We start from the raw sequence: 19,497 nt of genomic DNA, 5'->3' as shown, positions 1-19,497 counted from the left end.
TAGAAGAGGTTTCTTTTTGTGGGCGACAGCCATGCAGGCCATATTTCCCAAAGAAAACCTCTGGATATAACGCTGAGCACATTCACTCAACTTCTTTGGTCGACCATGGCGAGACCTATTCTGAGTGGAACTTGTCCTGTTAAACCGGTGTATGGTCTTAGCCATCCTGCTGCAGCTCAGTTTCAAGGTCTTGGCAATCTTCTTATAGTCTAGGCCAACTTTATGTAGAGCAACAATTATTTTTTTCAGACCATCAGAGAGTTTTTTGCCATGAGGTGCCATGTTGAACTTCCAGTGACCAGTATGAGAGAGTGAGAACAATAACACCAAATTTAACACACCTGCTCCCCATTCACACCTGAGACCTTGTAACACTAATGAGTCACATGACACCGGGGAGGGAAAATGGCTAATTGGGCCAAATTTGGGCATTTTTATTTAGGGGTGTACTCTTTTTTGTTGCCAGCGGTTTAGACATTAATGGCTGTGCGTTGAGTCATTTTGAGGGGACAGCAGATTTACACTGTTATACAAGCTGTGCACTCATTACTTTACATTGTAGCAAAGTGTCATTTCTTCAGTGTTGTCACATGAAAAGATATAATAAAATATTTACAAAAATGTAAGGTGTGTACTCACTTTTGTGAGATACTGTATATATATATATATATATATATATACAGTATATATATATATATATATATATATATATAAAACCCCATTTACTCATAGCTTGTATCTGAGAATCACTAAATCTGGAATGAGGTTAAGATCACTGAAGCTACTGCATTTGCTCCACAAAAGAGTGATCCCTAGCAACCACCTGGATCATGGTATCAAGGTTTTCATCTATAGGAACTAAGACTCTATCCCACATTTTCACCGTAGAGTCCACATTTTGCTTAATTTAAGTATTGGGTACATACTGTGTGTATATATATAAATATATATATATATATTTGTGTATATATATATATATATATATATACAGTGCTTTGCGAAAGTATTCGGCCCCCTTGAACTTTTCGACCTTTTGTCACATTTCAGGCTTCAAACATAAAGATATAAAACTACAATTTTTTGTGAAGAATCAACAACAAGTGGGACACGATCATGAAGTGGAATGAAATTTATTGGATATTTCAAACATTTTTAACAAATAAAAAACTGAAAAATTGGGCGTGCAAAATTATTACTTTCAGTGCAGCAAACTCTCTCCAGAAGTTCAGTAAGGATCTCTGAATGATACAATGTTGACCTAAATGACTAATGATGATAAATAGAATCCACCTGTGTGTAATCAAGTTTCCGTATAAAGGCACCTGCACTGTGATAGTCTCAGAGGTCCGTTTAAAGCGCAGAGAGCATCATGAAGAACAAGGAACACACCAGGCAGGTCCGAGATACTGTTGTGGAGAAGTTTAAAGCCGGATTTGGATACAAAAAGATTTCCCAAGCTTTAAACATTCCAAGGAGCACTGTGCAAGCGATAATATTGAAACGGAAGGAGTATCAGACCACTGCAAATCTACAAAGACCCGGCCGTCCCTCTAAACTTTCAGCTCATACAAGGAGAAGACGATTCAGAGATGAAGCCAAGAGGCCCATGATCACTCTGGATGAACTGCAGAGATCTACAGCTGAGGTGGGAGACTCTGTCCATAGGACAACAATCAGTCGTATACTGCACAAATCTGGCCTTTATGAAAGAGTGGCAAGAAGAAAGCCATTTCTTAAAGATATCCATAAAAAGTGTCGTTTAAAGTTTGCCACAAGCCATCTGGGAGACACACCAAACATGTGGAAGAAGGTGCTCTGGTCAGATGAAACCAAAATCAAACTTTTTGGCAACAATGCAAAACGTTATGTTTGGCGTAAAAGCAACACAGCTCATCACCCTGAACACACCATCCCCACTGTCAAACATGGTGGTGGCAGCATCATGGTTTGAGCCTGATTTTCTTCAGCAGGGACAGGGAAGATGGTTAAAATTGATGGGAAGATGGATGGAGCCAAATACAGGACCATTCTGGAAGAAAACCTGATGGAGTCTACAAAAGACCTGAGACTGGGACGGAGATTTGTCTTCCAACAAGACAATGATCCAAAACATAAAGCAAAATCTACAATGGAATGGTTCACAAATAAACATATCCAGGTGTTAGAGAGGCCAAGTCCAAGTCCAGACCTGAATCCAATCGAGAGTCTGTGGAAAGAACTGAAAACTGCTGTTCACAAACGCTCTCCATCCAACCTCACTGAGCTCGAACTGTTTTGCAAGGAGGAATGGGCAAAAATTTCAGTCTCTCGATGATGTGCAAAACTGATAGAGACATACCCCAAGCGACTTACAGCTGTAATCACAGCAAAAGGTGGCGCTACAAAGTATTAACTTAAGGGGGCTGAATAATTTTGCACGCCCAATTTTTCAGTTTTTTATTTGCTAAAAAAGTTTGAAATATCCAATAAATTTCGTTCCACTTCATGATTGTGTCGCACTTGTTGTTGAATTTTCACAAAAAATTGCAGTTTTATATCTTTATGTTTGAAGCCAGAAATGTGGCAAAAGGTTGAAAAGTTCAAGGGGGCCGAATACTTTCGCAAGGCACTGTATATATATATATATATATATATATATATATATATATATACACACACATACACACACATACACACACATATACACATTTTTATTATTTTTATATTTTATCCTTACAGATTATCTATATGAGCAGAAATCCTAAAGATGTCTTGGTGTCATCTTATCACTTCTATAAATTATTTACCCAGTTACAGATCGCATTACAGTGGGAAACCTTCTTGGACCTGTTCTACTCTGGGAGAGGTAGTTTACTAAAGAATATTGTATTTACTGAATAGAATACCCACTGATAACATACGTATTTGCACTAACGTTCTATATTTGAACTAACTGCATACACTTTTTTTTCTAGTTTTAGATAGTATGGGAAGAGTTTAAACCTCTGTCACATTTGTATTACTCTCTCTGCCCTCATCAGGAAGAGGGTTGTCCACCCTCTGAACATTGTCAGCAGAAGAAGTGTCCCTACTGAGAAATATTGCCTCTATTCCTGTCCCAATAAAAAACATAAAATTGTGGGTTCACCTAGATTTCTCTATGGGTGATAATGGTCCCCAGGATAAATAAGGTTAGATTCTCAAATAAAAATACTGAGAGCAATAAAAATCTGATATAGGTTTTAGCTTTCCCTAATCTATCCAAAACAATAAAAAAATGTTTTGGCTGAAGTTATACTTTGAGTTATTTCACATCATGTAAATTATAGAATGCGTGCATTGTTATTTAACCTCCTTGGCGGTATTCCCGAGCGTGACTCTGCGTTATTTTCACTGTCAGGAGCGGTAACCCCGAGTGACGCTCTGTGTAACATTGCAGAGCTGAAAGCGGAGTCCCCTTACCTTCTCCTGGCGATCCAGCGATGTCCTTCGCTATGATCGCCGGCCGGCATCTGACTTCCTGGTTCCGTTCCCTGCGAGCAGCGGCGGCGCATGGGAGTGAACTGGGCGGGAAATTCAAAAAGTGTAAATATAAACATGACACACACACACACATAAAAGATATAAAACATTATAATCTGACAGGATTACACTGTATTACCTCAGATCTGACACTTGATACAGTGCCCCTTGCCTGCCATTTTACTGTCATTTGTGCCCATAAAATATTTATAACATGGCATCAAAAAAGCGCCACTTTACTACAAAAGCGCTTTTGGACGAGTTGAGTGACAGCGACAGTGACACGGAGGTGCTCACAGACCTGAGCGATAGTGAGTCGTGGGGAGATTTGTCGTCTGATGCTGACACTGATCTCGCAAGTGACAACGGCGATGATCCTGCACTAGAGTTGAGCGGACACCTGGATGTCCGTGTTCGGTGGGTCCGGCCGAACTTGAAAAAAAAAGGCCGGGTCCGTGACCCGGACTTTTTCCGAACTTTACCCGGACACCAAACCCCATTGAAGTCAATGGGGACCCTAACTTTCAGGCACTAATATGGCTCTAAAAAAACAATGAAAAGGGCTAGAGTGCTGCAAATGGCAGCAAAATGTAGTTAAGAGCATGGCAAGTGCTCTGCAAACAAATGTGGATAGGGAAATAACTTAAAACAACAAAAAAAAAACAGAAAAATAAAAATGGTGGTGGAGGGGGACGAGGTAGCCAACACTGCTTTTTTTAAGTCATTTTAAATTAGGGTACACCCCAAAAGAGTGAGAAAGATCAAAAATATAACAATGGCTGGGTAAGGCCGGTATCCATCTCTATTCTGCACAAGGTACGGAAAAGTCCTGTGGGATCCATGCCTGGTTCATTTTAATGAATGTGAGCTTGTCCACATTGTCTCTGGAAAGGCGGCTGCGCTTGTCTGTGATCACGCCCCCAGCCGTGCTAAATACATGTTCAGATAATACACTGGTTGAAGGGCACGCTAGCACCTCCAAGGCGTAAAGGGCAAGCTCAGGTCTATGTGCCCAATTTGGAGACCCAGAAGTTGAAGGGGGCAGACCCGTCATTCACTACATGTAGGCGTGTGCACACATACAGTTCCACCATGTTGGTGAAATGCTGCCTCCTGCTAAGACGTTCCATATGAGCTGCTGGTGCTGCTGTTTGTTGTGGCATGCTGACAAAGCTTTTCCACATTTTCGGCCATGCTAACCCTGCCTTCTGAGGTGTTGGCGGTGCCCTGGTTGCATTGGCGACCTCTTCCTCCTCCTCTGCCTTGGCCACTGTGGCCCTGCTGTCAGGTGGGAATGCCAGCAGCATCGCGTCTACCAGCGTGCGCTTGTACTCGCGCATCTTGCGATCACGCTCCAGTGAGTGAATTAAGGACGGTACGTTGTCCTTGTAACGAGGATCCAGCAGCGTGGCCACCCAGTAATCAGCAACTCGGCGGTCCTTGTGGAGACACTGCAGCATATAATCGCTCATGTGTGCCAGGCTGCCCAGAGGCAACGAAAGGCTGTCCTCTGTGGGAGGTGTATCGTCTGTGTCTTCTGTATCCCCTCCAGCCACGCACCAGTGATGGCCATGAGCTGGCCTGGGTGCCACACTGCTGTGAACATGGTTCCACCTCCTCCTCCATCTCCTCCTAATCCTCCAGAACTGTGCCCCTGCTGAACAATTGTGTACCTGGCGTTTGTGGGTGCAGGAACCCACCCTCGGAGCCACTTGTGAATGACTGCCCTAAAAGCCATGGAAATGATCCCTGTTCCTCCTCCTCCTCCTGTGCCACACCCTCTTCCATCATTGCCTGATGCGTGTTTTCAAAGAGGCATAGAAGTGGGATAGTTAAGCTGACAGCGGCGTCATCGGCACTGGCCATGTTGGTGGAGTACTCAAAACAGCACACAGGTCTCGCATGGAGGCCCAGTTATTGGTGGTGAAGTGGTGCTGTTCTGCAGAGCGACTCACGCGTGCGTGCTGCAGCTGAGACTCCACTATGGCCTGCTGCTGCTAGCACAGTCTTTCCAGCATGTGTGTCAGGAAGGCTCTGGCAGAGGATGAGTTAAACCCACAGGCTAATCCTGGCTCCACCCTTCTCATCAAGGAAGAGCACTATTTAAGCTGGATCAGCACACAGGTTCAGTGCTGCTTTGTCTTCAGCCTTGGATACCTGTTACCTGTTTACCTGCATCTTGTTCCTAGTTCCAGACCCGGCTTGTCCTGACGATTCTCTGATCTCCACCTGCACCGACCTTGGCTTGTCCCGTGACCTCTCTCCCTGTCTGCTCCTACTGGCTCTTACTGTAAGAAGAGGTTTTGTCAGGAAGGCTCTGGCAGAGGATGAGTTAAACTCACGGGCTAATCCTGGCTCCACCTTTCTCATCAAGGAAGAGCACTATTTAAGCTGGATCAGCACACAGGTTCAGTGCTGCTTTGTCCTCAGCCTTGTTGACCTGAACCTGCTACCTGTATCCTGTTTACCAGTACCAGATCCGGCTTGCCTGATTATCCTCTGCTCTCCGCCTGCACCGACCTCGGCTTGTCCCTTGACCTCCGCTCCAGTCTGCTCCTTCTGGCTCCTGTATAACCGTTTGGCTTCTAACCCGGCTTGTCTCACTACGCTCCTGCCACCAGCACCTGTTGCCTGCATACCTGCTCTGGACTTATCCGGCTATCCCTGTCTGTGGACTTCAGCCTGCTCCCAGCTACATCAGGCACTCATGCTACTCTATACTCTGCACCTCCTGTCTGCACTATCAGGGGTCCCGAGTCAGAGGCGTAAGAGAAGCCTTCCTCACCGTTCAGGCTCACCTCCAGGTACGTGATACTTACGTTACCGATTGGCTCCTGACCTGGCTTGTCTTACTACGCTTCTGTCATCCCTGAATCCGTCCATCCTGCATAGGAAGCTCCTCCTGTTACCCAGGAACCCCTGCTTCCTGCACCTGCTGCCTGCTCAACACCCTGCTCATCGGACTTCTCTGGCAACCTTCACCAGTAGCCTTCGTCCGCTCCAAGCAAGTCTCCAGGCGCTCGTGCTACTCTACACTCAGGTGTCCCCTGTCTGCACTATCAGGGGTCCTGAGTCGGAGGCGCAAGGGAAGCCTTCCTCACAGTGTCAGGCTCATCTCCAGGTACGTGATAATGTGCAAGGTGGAGTTCCACCTTGTGGGCACATCACATATGAGGCGGTGAGCGGGAAGGCCGAAGTTACGCTGCAGCGCTGACAGGCGAGCAGCAGCAGGGTTAGAACGCTGAAAGTGCGCACAGACGGCCCGCACTTTCTGCAGCAGCTCTGACATATTGGGGTAATTTTTAAGGAACCTCTGCACCACCAAATTCAGCACATGCGCCAGGCAAGGGATGTGCGTCAAACCGGCTAGGCCCAGAGCTGCTATGAGATTTCGCCCGCTATCGCACACCACCAGGCCGGGCTTGAGGCTCGCTGGCAGCAACCACTCATTTGTCTGCTGTTCCATGCTCCTCCACAACTTCTGCGCGGTGTGTGGTTTTTCCCCCAAACAGGCAAGTTTTAAAACTGCCTGCTGTCGTTTACCCCTGGGTGTGCTGAATTTGGCGGTGAAGGTGTTACGCTGACCGGATGAGGAGGCGGTAGAGGATGAGGAAGCGGAGTAGGAGGAGTTAGGAACAGGAGGCAAACTGAAGCGCCCTGCAATCCTCGGTGGTGGAAGGGAATGCGCCAAACAAATTGAAAGGGTGTATCCAGGGCTGCCATCAGGGGGGACAGCTCATACACATGTAGGGGGCCCGGGGATTCTGAGGGGCCCGGCTGCCTGGGCCCCAACCAATGAGATTGAGTTGTTGCTGTTGTAGTAACTAGCAATTGCTAAAACAGGGCGGCCACAGAGTAAGCCGATGCACCCGAAGGGATGTCTCTTTGCTGAATATTTGGGGCTGTATTTTTGCTTGAATGGATTCATTTTCATATATTAAGTTATAACTCGGTGGTTTGGCCAGTGGGTGGATTCGCTGGGACGGCCAGAGGGTGGGCCCTGGAGAATATTGGTTATTAGGCCCGGAGGGGCCCAGGCCTAAAGCTGTGTAAGGGGCCCAAAAATTTCTGATGGCTGCCCTGGGTGTATCTCACACGTACACATACAGACTATGCCGCAATTTAATTTTTTCACCTGCATGGGTGTATATTGAATAGCGGAATAGAACAAAAGTATATAAAAGGGTGTATCTCACACGTACAGACTAGGCCGCAATTTAATTATTTTCACCCGCATTGGGTGTATATTGAATTGCGGAATAGAACAATAGTATCCAAAAGGGTGCATCTCACACGTACAGACTATGCCGCAATTTAATTTTTGTCACCCGCATGGGTGTATATTAAATAGCGGAATAGAAAAATAGTATCCAAAAGGGTGCATCTCACACGTATAGACTATGCCGCAATTTAATTTTTGTCACCTTCATGGGTGTTTATTGAATAGCGGAATAGAACAAAAGTATATAAAAGGGTGTATCTCACATGTACAGACTAGGCCGCAATTTAATTTTTGTCACTCGCATGGGTGTATATTGAATAGCGGAATAGAAAAATAGTATCCAAAAGGGTGCATCTCACACGTATAGACTATGCCGCAATTTAATTTTTTTCACCCCAAAAGGGTGTATATTGAATAGCGGAATAGAAAAAAGTATATAAAACGGTGTATCTCACACGTACAAACACAGACTAGGCCCCGATTACAATTTTTTGTACCCTAAAGGGGGGATGAGGATGAGGAAGAGGAGTAAAAGTAGGAGGAGTTCGGAACAGGAGGCAAACTGAAGCGCCCTGCAATCCTCGGCGGTGGAAGGAGATGCGCCAAACAAATTTAAAAGGTGTATCTCACACGTACCGATACAGACTATGCCACAATTTAATTTTTTTTACCCCCAAAGGGGTGTATATTGAATAGCAGAATAGATAAAAGTATATAAAATGGTGTATCTCACACGTACCGATACAGACTATGCCGCAATTTAATTTTTTTTACCCCCAAAAGGGTGTATATTGAATAGCGGAATAGAAAAAAGTATATAAAACGGTGTATCTCACACGTACAAACACAGACTAGGCCCCGATTACAATTTTTTGTACCCTAAAGGGAGGATGAGGATGAGGAGTAGGAGGAGTTCGGAACAGGAGGCAAACTGAAGCGCCCTGCAATCCTCGGCGGTGGAAGGAGGTGCGCCAAACAAATTTAAAAGGTGTATCCCAGACGTACCGATACAGACTATGCCGCAATTTAATTTTTTTCACCCCAAAACGGTGTATATTGAATAGCGGAATAGAAAAAAATTATATAAAACGGTGTATCTCACACGTACAAACACAGACTAGGCCCCGATTACAATTTTTTGTACCCTAAAGGGAGGATGAGGAAGAGGAGTAGGAGGAGTTCGGAATAGGAGGCAAACTGAAGCGCCCTGCAATCCTCGGCGGTGGAAGGAGATGCGCCAAACAAATTTAAAAGGTGTATCTCACACGTACCGATACAGACTATACCGCAATTTAATTTTTTTCACCCCAAAAGGGTGTATATTGAATAGCGGAATAGAAAAAAATATATAAAAAGGTGTATCTCACACGTACCGATACAGACTATGCCGCAATTTAATTTTTTTCACCCCAAAAGGGTGTATATTGAATAGCGGAATAGAAAAAAGTATATAAAATTGGTGATTTTTCAATAGCACATGTGAACACAGCAGTGTCTTATGTTTTATGTCACGGTCAGCAGCAGGCTATGAAGGGAAAAAAAAAAAAAATTCCCCTTTAAATTTGTAATTTTTAAATAGCAGATTAGAACAGCACTGTGTAGTAAAATATAGCTGAACGCTGCACACAACAGACTGATAAAAATATTTTTTTTCTCCCTCCTCCTCCTCCTCCTCAGTGGGCTCAAGTGAGGGCAAAAAGATCGTTCACTGCACCACCCCCCACACAGCAAAATCGATGTAGATCGCTAACGGACGATTGTTCTGTCCTGTGTCTCCTAATCTCTCCCTGCCTACTCTCTCCAGCCTGTCCCTAAAATGCTTTTCTATCTTTCCCTGCCTACACTCTGACCTGTCCCTACATTCTTTTCAGCCACAATGTTTTTTTTTCCTGTCTCTGTCCCTAATCAGCAGCAGCCAGCACCGTTGTGTGTGCTCTCTCCCTACACTAGAACAGACTGACGCGCACCGCGCTGTGTCTCTAGCTTATAAAGACCTGGGTCACATGCTTCAGCTGGCCAATCACAGCCATGCCATTAGTAGGCATGGCTGTGATGGCTTCTATGGCACACCAGTTAAACGCTTGTTGATTCGCTGTTGAAACCGCGCCATTAAAACCGCGCCATTACATACAAAACAGGAAATCAAATTACCTAACAAGGATTTTAAACCCGAATATACAGTAAAGTTTTCGGGTCCGTGTCCGGGTAACAAAAATCCAATTATCCGGTACGGACCCGAATAATACAGTCCGTGTTCGCTCAACCCTATCCTGCACCTGATCTCAGCGATGTGCGCACTTGGTGCTCTATTGACTGCGATACAGACCAGGTAGCGCCCCCAAGATTCCCGTTCACTGGATCACCTGGGATGAAGGTAGATGTTGAGCGTGACAACCCTCTGGCATACCTGCAATTATTCCTCACTGAGGAGGTAATTGAAAAAATTGTCACAGAGACAAATCACTACCAAGAGCAGCAATCCGCTACGCTGCATGCCAGGTTTTCCAGAAGCAGAAAGTGGGAACCGGTGACCAAAGAGGACATCTGGCAGTTTCTGGGACTGATCATTCTTCAGGGGGTGGTGGGGAAACTGTTCCAGAAATTGTACTGGACCACCAACAAGTTACTGGGCACTCTGTTTTTTGGCACCGTGGTGTCAGAATACCGGTTTTCCCTCATCATGAAGTATTTCCACTTCACGAACAATGAAGAATTTGACGAGGCCACGCATCCTGCGCCCAAACCAAAAAAAAAATCTGGGAGGTATGGCAAATTATTGTGACCTATTTCCAGCGGACCTACGTGCCATAAAGGGATGTCAGCGTGGATGAAAGTTTGATGGCCTACAAGGGATGCCTAAGCTGGATACAGTACATTGCATCCAAAAGAGCGCGGTTTGGCATCAAATCCGACATGCTCTGTGAGTCATCCACTGGATACATCTGGAATTCGGTCATTTACACCGGTAAAGGCACAAAGTTCAACCCCAGGTACAGCGGCTATGGGATGGCCACGTCATCTGTCCTTACACTGCTGGAGCCATTGCTGAACCAGGGATTTTGTGTGACCAGTAACCACTGACAATTTCGACATGTCCCTGGAACTGTATGAGGTTTTGCTACAAAACAAGACTGATGCATATGGTACCGTTAGGCCTAACCGACGTGACATGCCATCTATGTTTGCCAAGAAAAAACTCAAAACCTGAGAAATGGCTGCCTGGCAGAAGGGTAAGATGATGGCAATGCGATTGCGAGACAAGAAGGACGTGTGTCTCATGAGTACTGTGCACAATACCTCCACTGCCATGGACCACACAAAAGGTGGGAAAGATGTGCTGAAGCCACAAGGCGTGATAGACTATAATAAAACCATGGGAGGTGTCGACAGAGCTGGTCAGGCAATGACATTTTTTCCGGCTATGCGCAAACAGCAAAAAAAATATTATAAGAAGATCTTCAGACATCTTCTGGAACAATGCCTTTGGAATGCATATATCCTGCACAAAGCAACGAGTGACAAGCCTCTTGTTCATCCTGAGTTTATCTGGAAGGCGGCTGAGTGGATTTTTGTCAACCACCAGATGCCATCAGTAGTTGTGAACAGACCTGGACGTTGTGCTGTTGATGTTGTCAACCCAGAACGCCTCACTGGTCGTCACTTTATGGACTACATCCTGCCAACCGCAAAAAAGGCAGCACCTACCAGGATGTGCATAGTTTGCTGCTCAAAGAGAGATGGCAATGGAAAGAAAGTCCAAAAAGAAACCAGGTTCCATTGTCCTGATTGTGACGTTGGACTTTGTTCAGTCCCATGTTTCAAAATTTATCACACTCAGGATGTTTATTGAATTTTCTTTGTTTGACAAATTTCATTTTTTTTTTATTACATTATTGAATAAAATTATATTATTTATTAGAATATAATTCATAATTTTGTGTTTCAAACTTTATCACACCTGGGATGTCTACAAGAGTCTTGTTTGGTCAGGTTTAAGTAAGTAATTACTAAGAATTGTAGGCCTACAATACATAACACCAAATTTCCATGCAAATAATTGTACTGCTTTTGGTACAAAATTCCTGACATAATCATACCGACAGGGAGGTTAATGTATTTTTAGTGTCTCTTGACACTACACTGACCTTCCACCCTTGTGAGTGCATTGGCCGTATCGCAGCCACCCATGCTTTTGACCCTTACCTTGGAAGGTTAACCCAAAGACAACTCCATATACAGTACGCTGAAGAGTTTATCATTGCATTTGTCTTGGGTTGTTGATTTCGACTGTATTCATACATGTGTGTCGTAATTGTTGAGCTGTACTCTTAATTCTAATGTGGATTTCTCTTTGTATTACTCTTGAAATCTTTAATAATAATAATGAAAATATATTCAAGGACATGATTGTATCATTGCATTTGTCTTGGGTTGTTGATTTCGACTGTATTCATATATGTGTGTCGTAATTGTTGAGCTGTACTCTTAATTCTAATGTGGATTTCTCTTTGTATTACTCTTGAAATCTTTAATAATAATAATGAAAATATATTCAACCTAAATTATAGACTTTACATGCCATTGCATTTTGAATCATAAAATCTTGGGAACATTCCTTTATTTTACAGTGATTAGCGGGTCATGGTATGATTATCTTAGAGGCTGGTACACCCACAAAGAGGACTACAATATTCTTTTTATGACTTATGAGGAGATGAAAAAAGCAAGTACCACCTATTTGCTGCTATTTGATAACTAGTGCATTTATGCTTTTACACATGAAAATAAATTATTTTGCCACCATTTTCAATTTAAATATACTGTACATATTGTTCTTTTTCTGAATGTGTTTTACAATAGTTTATTTGCTTTAGGATCTTAAATCAGCTGTAATAAAAATATGCAACTTTGTGGATATCAAACTTGATGACCAAGCAGTAGATACAGTGGTGGAGAAATCATCATTCAGAACAATGAAACAAGATCCTCTTGCTAATTATCAGTTTATTCCAAAGGATATTTTGGATTTTGAAAAAGGAGACTTTCTTCGCAAAGGTAAAGTTTTGTTTAGTTATTTCAGTTAACAAATAATAGTAGTGTGTTGAAAGGGGGTTTTGCCCGCATGACATGCAATTTGAGACAGCTGTAGGAGATATCTGGTATCTTAAGCCGACTTTTCAGATAAAAGGGGATTGATTTACTAAAGGCAAATAGGCTGTTCACTTTGCAAGAGAACTTGCCCTAGAGCTTAGTGTTTTTGTGGTGAAGTTTCCCTTTGCAAAAAATACCCAATCACCTGCAAGAAAATGAAAAAAAAAAACCACACTTTTTGCTTGTGTAGCGCTACTCCAGAGGAGTCACTGGGTTTGTTGGATCACCTGTTTCCTGCCTTGACTCTTGAAGCTGCTCAGCCCACACTTACACACCTGGTTTTATGTTACTAATACCTGAGTAGTTTAAGTGGTAATATTCTCCACTCTCTAATACTACACAGAAAATAGACCACAAGCAATTTAAGAATTAATAAGATAAATGTATTATTGAAGGGTAAGCAAATGCAATACATAGAACAAGTAAACAGAACAACAGATTACCTGAGACCATTAACTTACACTGCAGTCCACATAATATCATTAAAAAGAGCATCAACTGTGAAAGCATAAATGGCATAAAGAAACCTCACTGTTATACCTAGCAATAGATACTTAAACAAAGTTCCTGGGTGCACTCTGCATGTACAGCACATTAGTTAGTGAGTGTATGTGTTCCTAACAAAGGGTGGTGTCTAAAGTACCTAGCAACTAATTGTCAAGGTTAGTTGGCTGTCGGTGGGGCACCTTCGGTAAGGTGGTGCATGTGAATATGTCTCTTTAAGGTTATTCATGAAAGATGGCTAATGGGCTGTTGTGTAGGGATTGGTCTCTATAGCATTAACTCGGAATTTAAAGAGGTTAAGCTTGGTAGTTCTGCTCACCACTCCTGGTATACCATGGATCAGGTCCAGTGCGCTTGGAAGTCATTGATCCTAGAAGTCTCAGTCCACACAATCATGTCCTCTCTGATGTGGTAGTACAACAGGTCTCCCTAGCTTGGGTTCTAAGGCACAGCTCAGTCTCTATCTTGGGTCCTCACCTCTATGACCTCAGTATAGCCAAGCACCACAATGATCCACTCACACTGGTTTCCACACACTGCCTGCCTGGTGTCCTTCACAGACTCCAGCAACAGGTCTGCGCTGTCTCATTCTCTGCACTGGGCTGTAATTTTGCCTATGAAAAAGCTGTATCTCTCCTCTTGTTGACACAGAGCATCCTGGGTATTGACGTTCTGCAACCCCTATCCTCCATCAATTGTATTGTTCTGTGCTCCTAAAGGAACCAAAAGTTCCAGTGTCATGTGCAGGAGGCATCATCATCCTTCCCATTGGATCTGAACTTCCACTGCCAGGAGGGGTGTGGAGGAAGTAGCGGGACCGAGCATGGACTGCTTACAAAGCTGCTGTGTCAGCAGCTGCCTGTTCACAGCCAGTAGGTTGGGTGAGTGGGGGATTGAGCACACACATATTAGTGCTCAGCCCACTCCACACAGCAGCAAACAATAGAGAGGAGAGAGCCAGCTGAAGTGCATGCAGCCCAGGGCTCCTCTCAGCAGTATCACAGCAATGGGGGAGGAGGAGCGAGCAAGTGGAGGTTCACAACACAGAATCGGTAGGCACCCAGCTACACGAAAAAAATTAAATGTCAGCAGCTACAAATACTGTAGCTGCTGACTTTTAATATTAGGACACTCAGCTGTCCTAGAATCCGGCAATGTTGGCACCCCAACCAATGTTTCCATCGGCTCTTTTATGCTGCCGCCGCCATTGCCTGTAGGGTAAACCGGCAGTGAAGCCTTGCAGCTTCATAGCTGGTTCCCTACTGTGCATCTGGTGGCAGGGGAAAAAGGAGGGGGGCCAAACTTCCGGGGGACCTCGCTGCATCTCTCAGCAGCCAGGTCTCCCAGAAGTGGGGATGGGTACCTGTCAAAAACAGATACCCACCCCCCCTTTCCCCCCACGAAAGGTGCCAAATGGGGAAGCAGATAAATGGAGCTTCCACTTTTGGGTGTAACTTTATTTTTAAGAGTAATTCCACTTTTGTTGAGACAAAACAATCCTCTCAGGATGATCAATGTACAGTGCAAGGATTTTAACAAACTTTGTTGCAGATTCCTACCTGTTTTTGCTCTGAAGACATAGCTGTTTGTTTCACCATGTCTTGTCCAAATTGATTCTGAATGGGAGTAGCTGATTCATTATAACCAACTGATGCACTTTCAGTGTTCAGATGATAAAATGTTGCAGTGTCTGCTTTCTTTTTGAAGTAATAAACCCTTTTGGAGTATCTCATAAAAAGTGTACATTATGAACTATGGTGCTGTCCTGTAGGCACATTCAATTCATTACCCTATTCCATGAATTATTGTTAAGCAGAACTCACCCACATGTAACTTACCCAAGGTGTACAAAATAGAACTTGCTTTTCTGTTCATTATATGGTGTTTTCCTTAATATGCTTTGTACTGCCATCTGTAAAAACCTCTCCCATTGATCTTCATCAGGCACTGTTGGAGACTGGAAAAACAGAATGACAGTGGCAGAAAGTGAGAAGTTTGACATTGTTTATAAAGAAAAGATGAAGGGTCTACCTCTCAAGTTCTTCTGGGACATCAATGATGAAGAAGCAAGCATGATAGAATGATGTTGCTGAGAATTTAAAGTAGCTCTGTTGCTAAATTAAAAACTGTACCTGCAAAAAAGCTATTACACACTTATCTCTCCAGCTGCCTGCACCAATGAACCCTTCTCCATTGATGGGGAAATGTACACCAAAGTCTGCTAAATAACTAACACTTTTTAATCAATCTTCTTTGTCTCTTGATACTCTCAGTGACTCCTCCTGCTGATCCCCACATTATCACAGGGGTAAGGGTTTGTTTATACTTGTGGCTGTCTGTAATGTTCCGGTACCTTTGGTACCCTAAATTACTCTTTTCACAAGTGTATGCGCCCCACCATTCTCTTTTGGAAAGGTGCGCATACACCTTTAAGACTGAAGCTGTCATCACTCAGCGCCGGACTAGATGGCTATTTAAATCGCCGGTTCTCACTCACATGTGTTCGTTCAAACACCCTTACCTGGATGCTAACTTGGCTTGAAGCTTTCGTGCTTGCAAGCATACCTCGCTGACGGAACCTCGCTGCGCTGATCCCTGTATCCCACTACTGGATCATCCGCTCCTCCTGAACCAACCTTCGGCTGTATTGCTATTAGTGCTAAGTACCCCGCAGGGGAAACCTCTATAAACTTATACTAAACTTACACTATCTAGCTCTGCATAGTAAAGACTATTTATCACATCTGCATAACTAGATTGCTAGCTCTTAAGACTACTGCTACTTATTCCTGCACTGGGTTGATCTCTCTTGTATGTCCACCTGCTACTCTGTCATCTGCTACCATACATGATTGCTAAACCTACCTGCATCCATCTGCTACTGTCTTACCTTCAAGTGTCTGTCACCTACCACCTCCACTCAACCTGTCTCTTAAATCTTCATCACTGTGTTACTACATACATAAAGTCACTCTAGGAACCAGCTTGTTGAGTGTGTGTATTTACTAGCTGAATTAAGACCTTCCACACATGATGAGTCATTGAGGTTGGGAATGGTATCTCAGCATATCTCTTACATGACTACTGAAGTGGAATATTTCTGCAGCTGAAAATCCACACCATACATGAAACGCAGGAGCGTTACACTGTCATTACCACTCCTTTGAAAAGCGATCTGCAATGGATCACTTCCCAGAGGCATTTGACAGGTGGCATAGAAGCGATAAGTCACCTCTAGGATGCCTGTTTAAACCCCTCAAAGACTGCAGCGCCACACCACAAACGTTTGCGTTATATTCCATTGTAGGAAAGCAGAGTCTCCCTACCCACTTGAACCGGTCATGTTGTTTGGTGGTACTACCCACTGAACAGGACCTGTGGTATAGCATGTGCCAAGTGCTTAGGTTAAGGGAGTCAGTAAAAACACAGCTTAACTGACTGTATTTACCACTCCCGGGCCACTAGGCCTTACTGGCTGTGACATAAAAATATTTGTTTATGGACACACAAATACAGTACATCAAGACTGTGCCTATGTGTCCAAATATATTTCTTGTTCGTGTGATTTTATATGTCATAATGGTTGCAATTTGTTATACCTTTATATGTTTTTCACTTTTCACATGGAGTGACTCAATTTTCTTTTGTTTCTCCTGCTTTTAAAGTAAAAAGTTATTCAAAATAAATTGGCATTGAGGGAAAAAGCAAAGCAACGTTGACAACTTTGAGATCATAGGTACCAAAAGAGAAGGGGCATTTTTTTTAATACTAGCAATGAGCAGCACATTTCAGGATAAGTTCTTCTAAAAAAATTATATATATTGTATATATAATAAATACACATTTTTTTTTTGCTGGTAGAAAAATGAGCATTTACTATTTCTTTTTTTTTTTTTTTTTGTAGGAGCCTGGAAAGCATAGCACCCACGATCGGCATGCAGGTCTTCTGCAGACTGTCAGTATAAGCTGTCTGCTGTACATGATATAGGCAGGCAGTTTCACACTGCGAGGAAGAAACAATAAACTACCACAGCACTCAACAGCCCTATGGTAGTTCATTGAGGATTCGGGGGGGGGGGGAGCTAGAGTAACATGTTACATGTTACATCCTGGGTATGGGATTAACATGTAGCATGTTACAAAAGGGGAACTTCTCCTTTAACACAGGTTTTTACATCAGACCAAAAAAGAGGGGCAGATTTGGAGGAAAGAGGGTAAGGGTAGACCATGGGGTAAATTCACTAAGAGATACGTAAATACTGCATACATTTTCGAGTTAAAATAATTAATTTGGTATTTATCTCAAAAGTTGTCAATTCACAAAAAAAAAAAAAAATGCATTTTATACAGAATGCATTAAATATTTATGTTTTGCGATATCACTTAAATTTAGAGTTATTTTGGGCATTGTTTTTACCCAATTTTTCTTTTTACATAACACTGCACCAGAGGAAGATAGTTCTGTAAATAAATGCACACAGAAATATTAGGAAACTGAAAACATTTCAGTGTGCCTTCATGCATAGAACTATCTCCCTCTGCTGAAATGTTGCAATTTATTTTCATTCCTGAGCTCAGAAAAGAACATTTCCACACTGATACATTGTATACTTTTACCTTACTCGCCAATACAGAGTTCCCCTAATTGTGATTTTGTACATTGCTAAAATATCAACTGCCTCCTTCCAGGTGATAAGTAAGAAATGTCTGTTCTTTAGTGAATTTACTTTTTTTAATTTTCCATAATTTGTATTATTTTCTGGATAAGTTTTACAAATAAAAGGTCATTGGGCAACAGTTCACATAGCTTTTGAAGTAAAAAGATTTTCCCAAATATGCGCAACAATTTCTGTCATAACTTTTCTTTATTTGATTTGATTTTAATTCTAATTTATTTTATTTTGCTTTATTTAACTTTTGCTTCCTTTTTACTCCAATTAATTGGGTATGGACAAAATGTCAAACTGTTCATCCATGCTTCATGCTTAATAAATATATTAAGAGTGAATTGACTTAAATGATTTATTTCATTTATTTATTTATTTATTTATTTGCCATATTTACCTCACATTCGATATATTCAAATTGACTTTCTTATTATCTAATGTGATGTTTTTGGGAAAAAATAGTCATGTGACCTTTATATTGCATGCAGAATCCAGTGAATTAACCCCCATCGCTTCAAGGAGGAATTGTGGGGGACTATACCTTAGCTCTAGCTGGAAGTGAGCCCCACAGCATCGGATTTATTGGTAATCGTGACCACTTAGACCTCATGCACATGTGCAGACAAAAATGCCATGTCTAAAGTCACCTGGCATTTTTTTCAGCTCCTGAAAGCATCTCTAGGTTATCTAATGTGCATATGCATATTGTGTCATTTACAAGGGCATTAAAAAAATTCTCCAAAACTGCGTTCACAGAGGAGTTTTCTGGCGTAATTGACACCTGTATGCTCCTAAATGTGCTTATGCACATACATTTGTTCTAGTGGCAAGAAAAAAAATCAATATTCTAATGAATATTCTAAATATTATTTTAAAAATATTCTGTCCATCAGTTAGCTAAAAGCTGCAAGCAAAAAAGTAACAAAAATCACCCTAAATTAAAATGTAAATGTGATGCGCCATCATTAAATGAAATAGTAAAACACAATAATATATTCAACAGAAAGAGGTGTTCCACTCAAGGACTTCAAAAAGTTTATAACAAGCTCTCTCTTTCTTTTATCATCGAAAAGGAAACATAACAGCATAAAATTTATTTATTTTTTTTTTTTTGCCCCCACGCTTTTTCAAGACCTGAAAGAGGGGCAATTGTGGAGGAGAGAGGACTGTCTCTTCATAAAGGCATAATGAGAGACTGGTGGGTTGATTTATTAAAGGCAAACAGGTTGTTCACTTTGCCCACTTTTCCGCCTCAGCCAACCAGAGAAAGCCTTGTATTCATTAATGAAATACATGGCTTCCTGTGAATGGCTCAGCAGCACTGAGCCCAACTTGATTTTGTGCCAAGAGCAGGATGGGAATTCCCCACCCCCAATGCCGGAACACAGCGTTGTATAATCTATGTAGCTGATACTACATACAGTCTATACAGTGCTCCCAGCAGGCACATCT

The 19,497-nt window shown here is 42.6% G+C and overlaps 1 protein-coding gene across 1 annotated transcript in view; it reads left to right on the top strand.

The window, feature by feature from the left end:
- Window positions 1-15,709, top strand: part of LOC309551825 (amine sulfotransferase-like) — a 36,795-nt gene extending 21,086 nt beyond the window's left edge. The window contains exons 4-7 of the mRNA XM_082252521.1: window positions 2,719-2,845; window positions 12,352-12,446; window positions 12,598-12,778; window positions 15,323-15,709. Coding sequence (XP_082108647.1) covers window positions 2,719-2,845; window positions 12,352-12,446; window positions 12,598-12,778; window positions 15,323-15,462 — 543 coding nt within the window. The 3' untranslated portion in view covers window positions 15,463-15,709. The remainder of the gene's footprint in view (window positions 1-2,718; window positions 2,846-12,351; window positions 12,447-12,597; window positions 12,779-15,322) is intronic.
- The last annotated feature ends 3,788 nt before the right edge of the window (window positions 15,710-19,497 follow it).

Source organism: Pelophylax lessonae (genome assembly GCF_965119305.1).
Source record: "Pelophylax lessonae genome assembly, chromosome: 3".
Lineage (NCBI taxonomy): Eukaryota > Metazoa > Chordata > Amphibia > Anura > Ranidae > Pelophylax > Pelophylax lessonae.
This window is presented reverse-complemented; position numbering and strand designations above follow the sequence as displayed.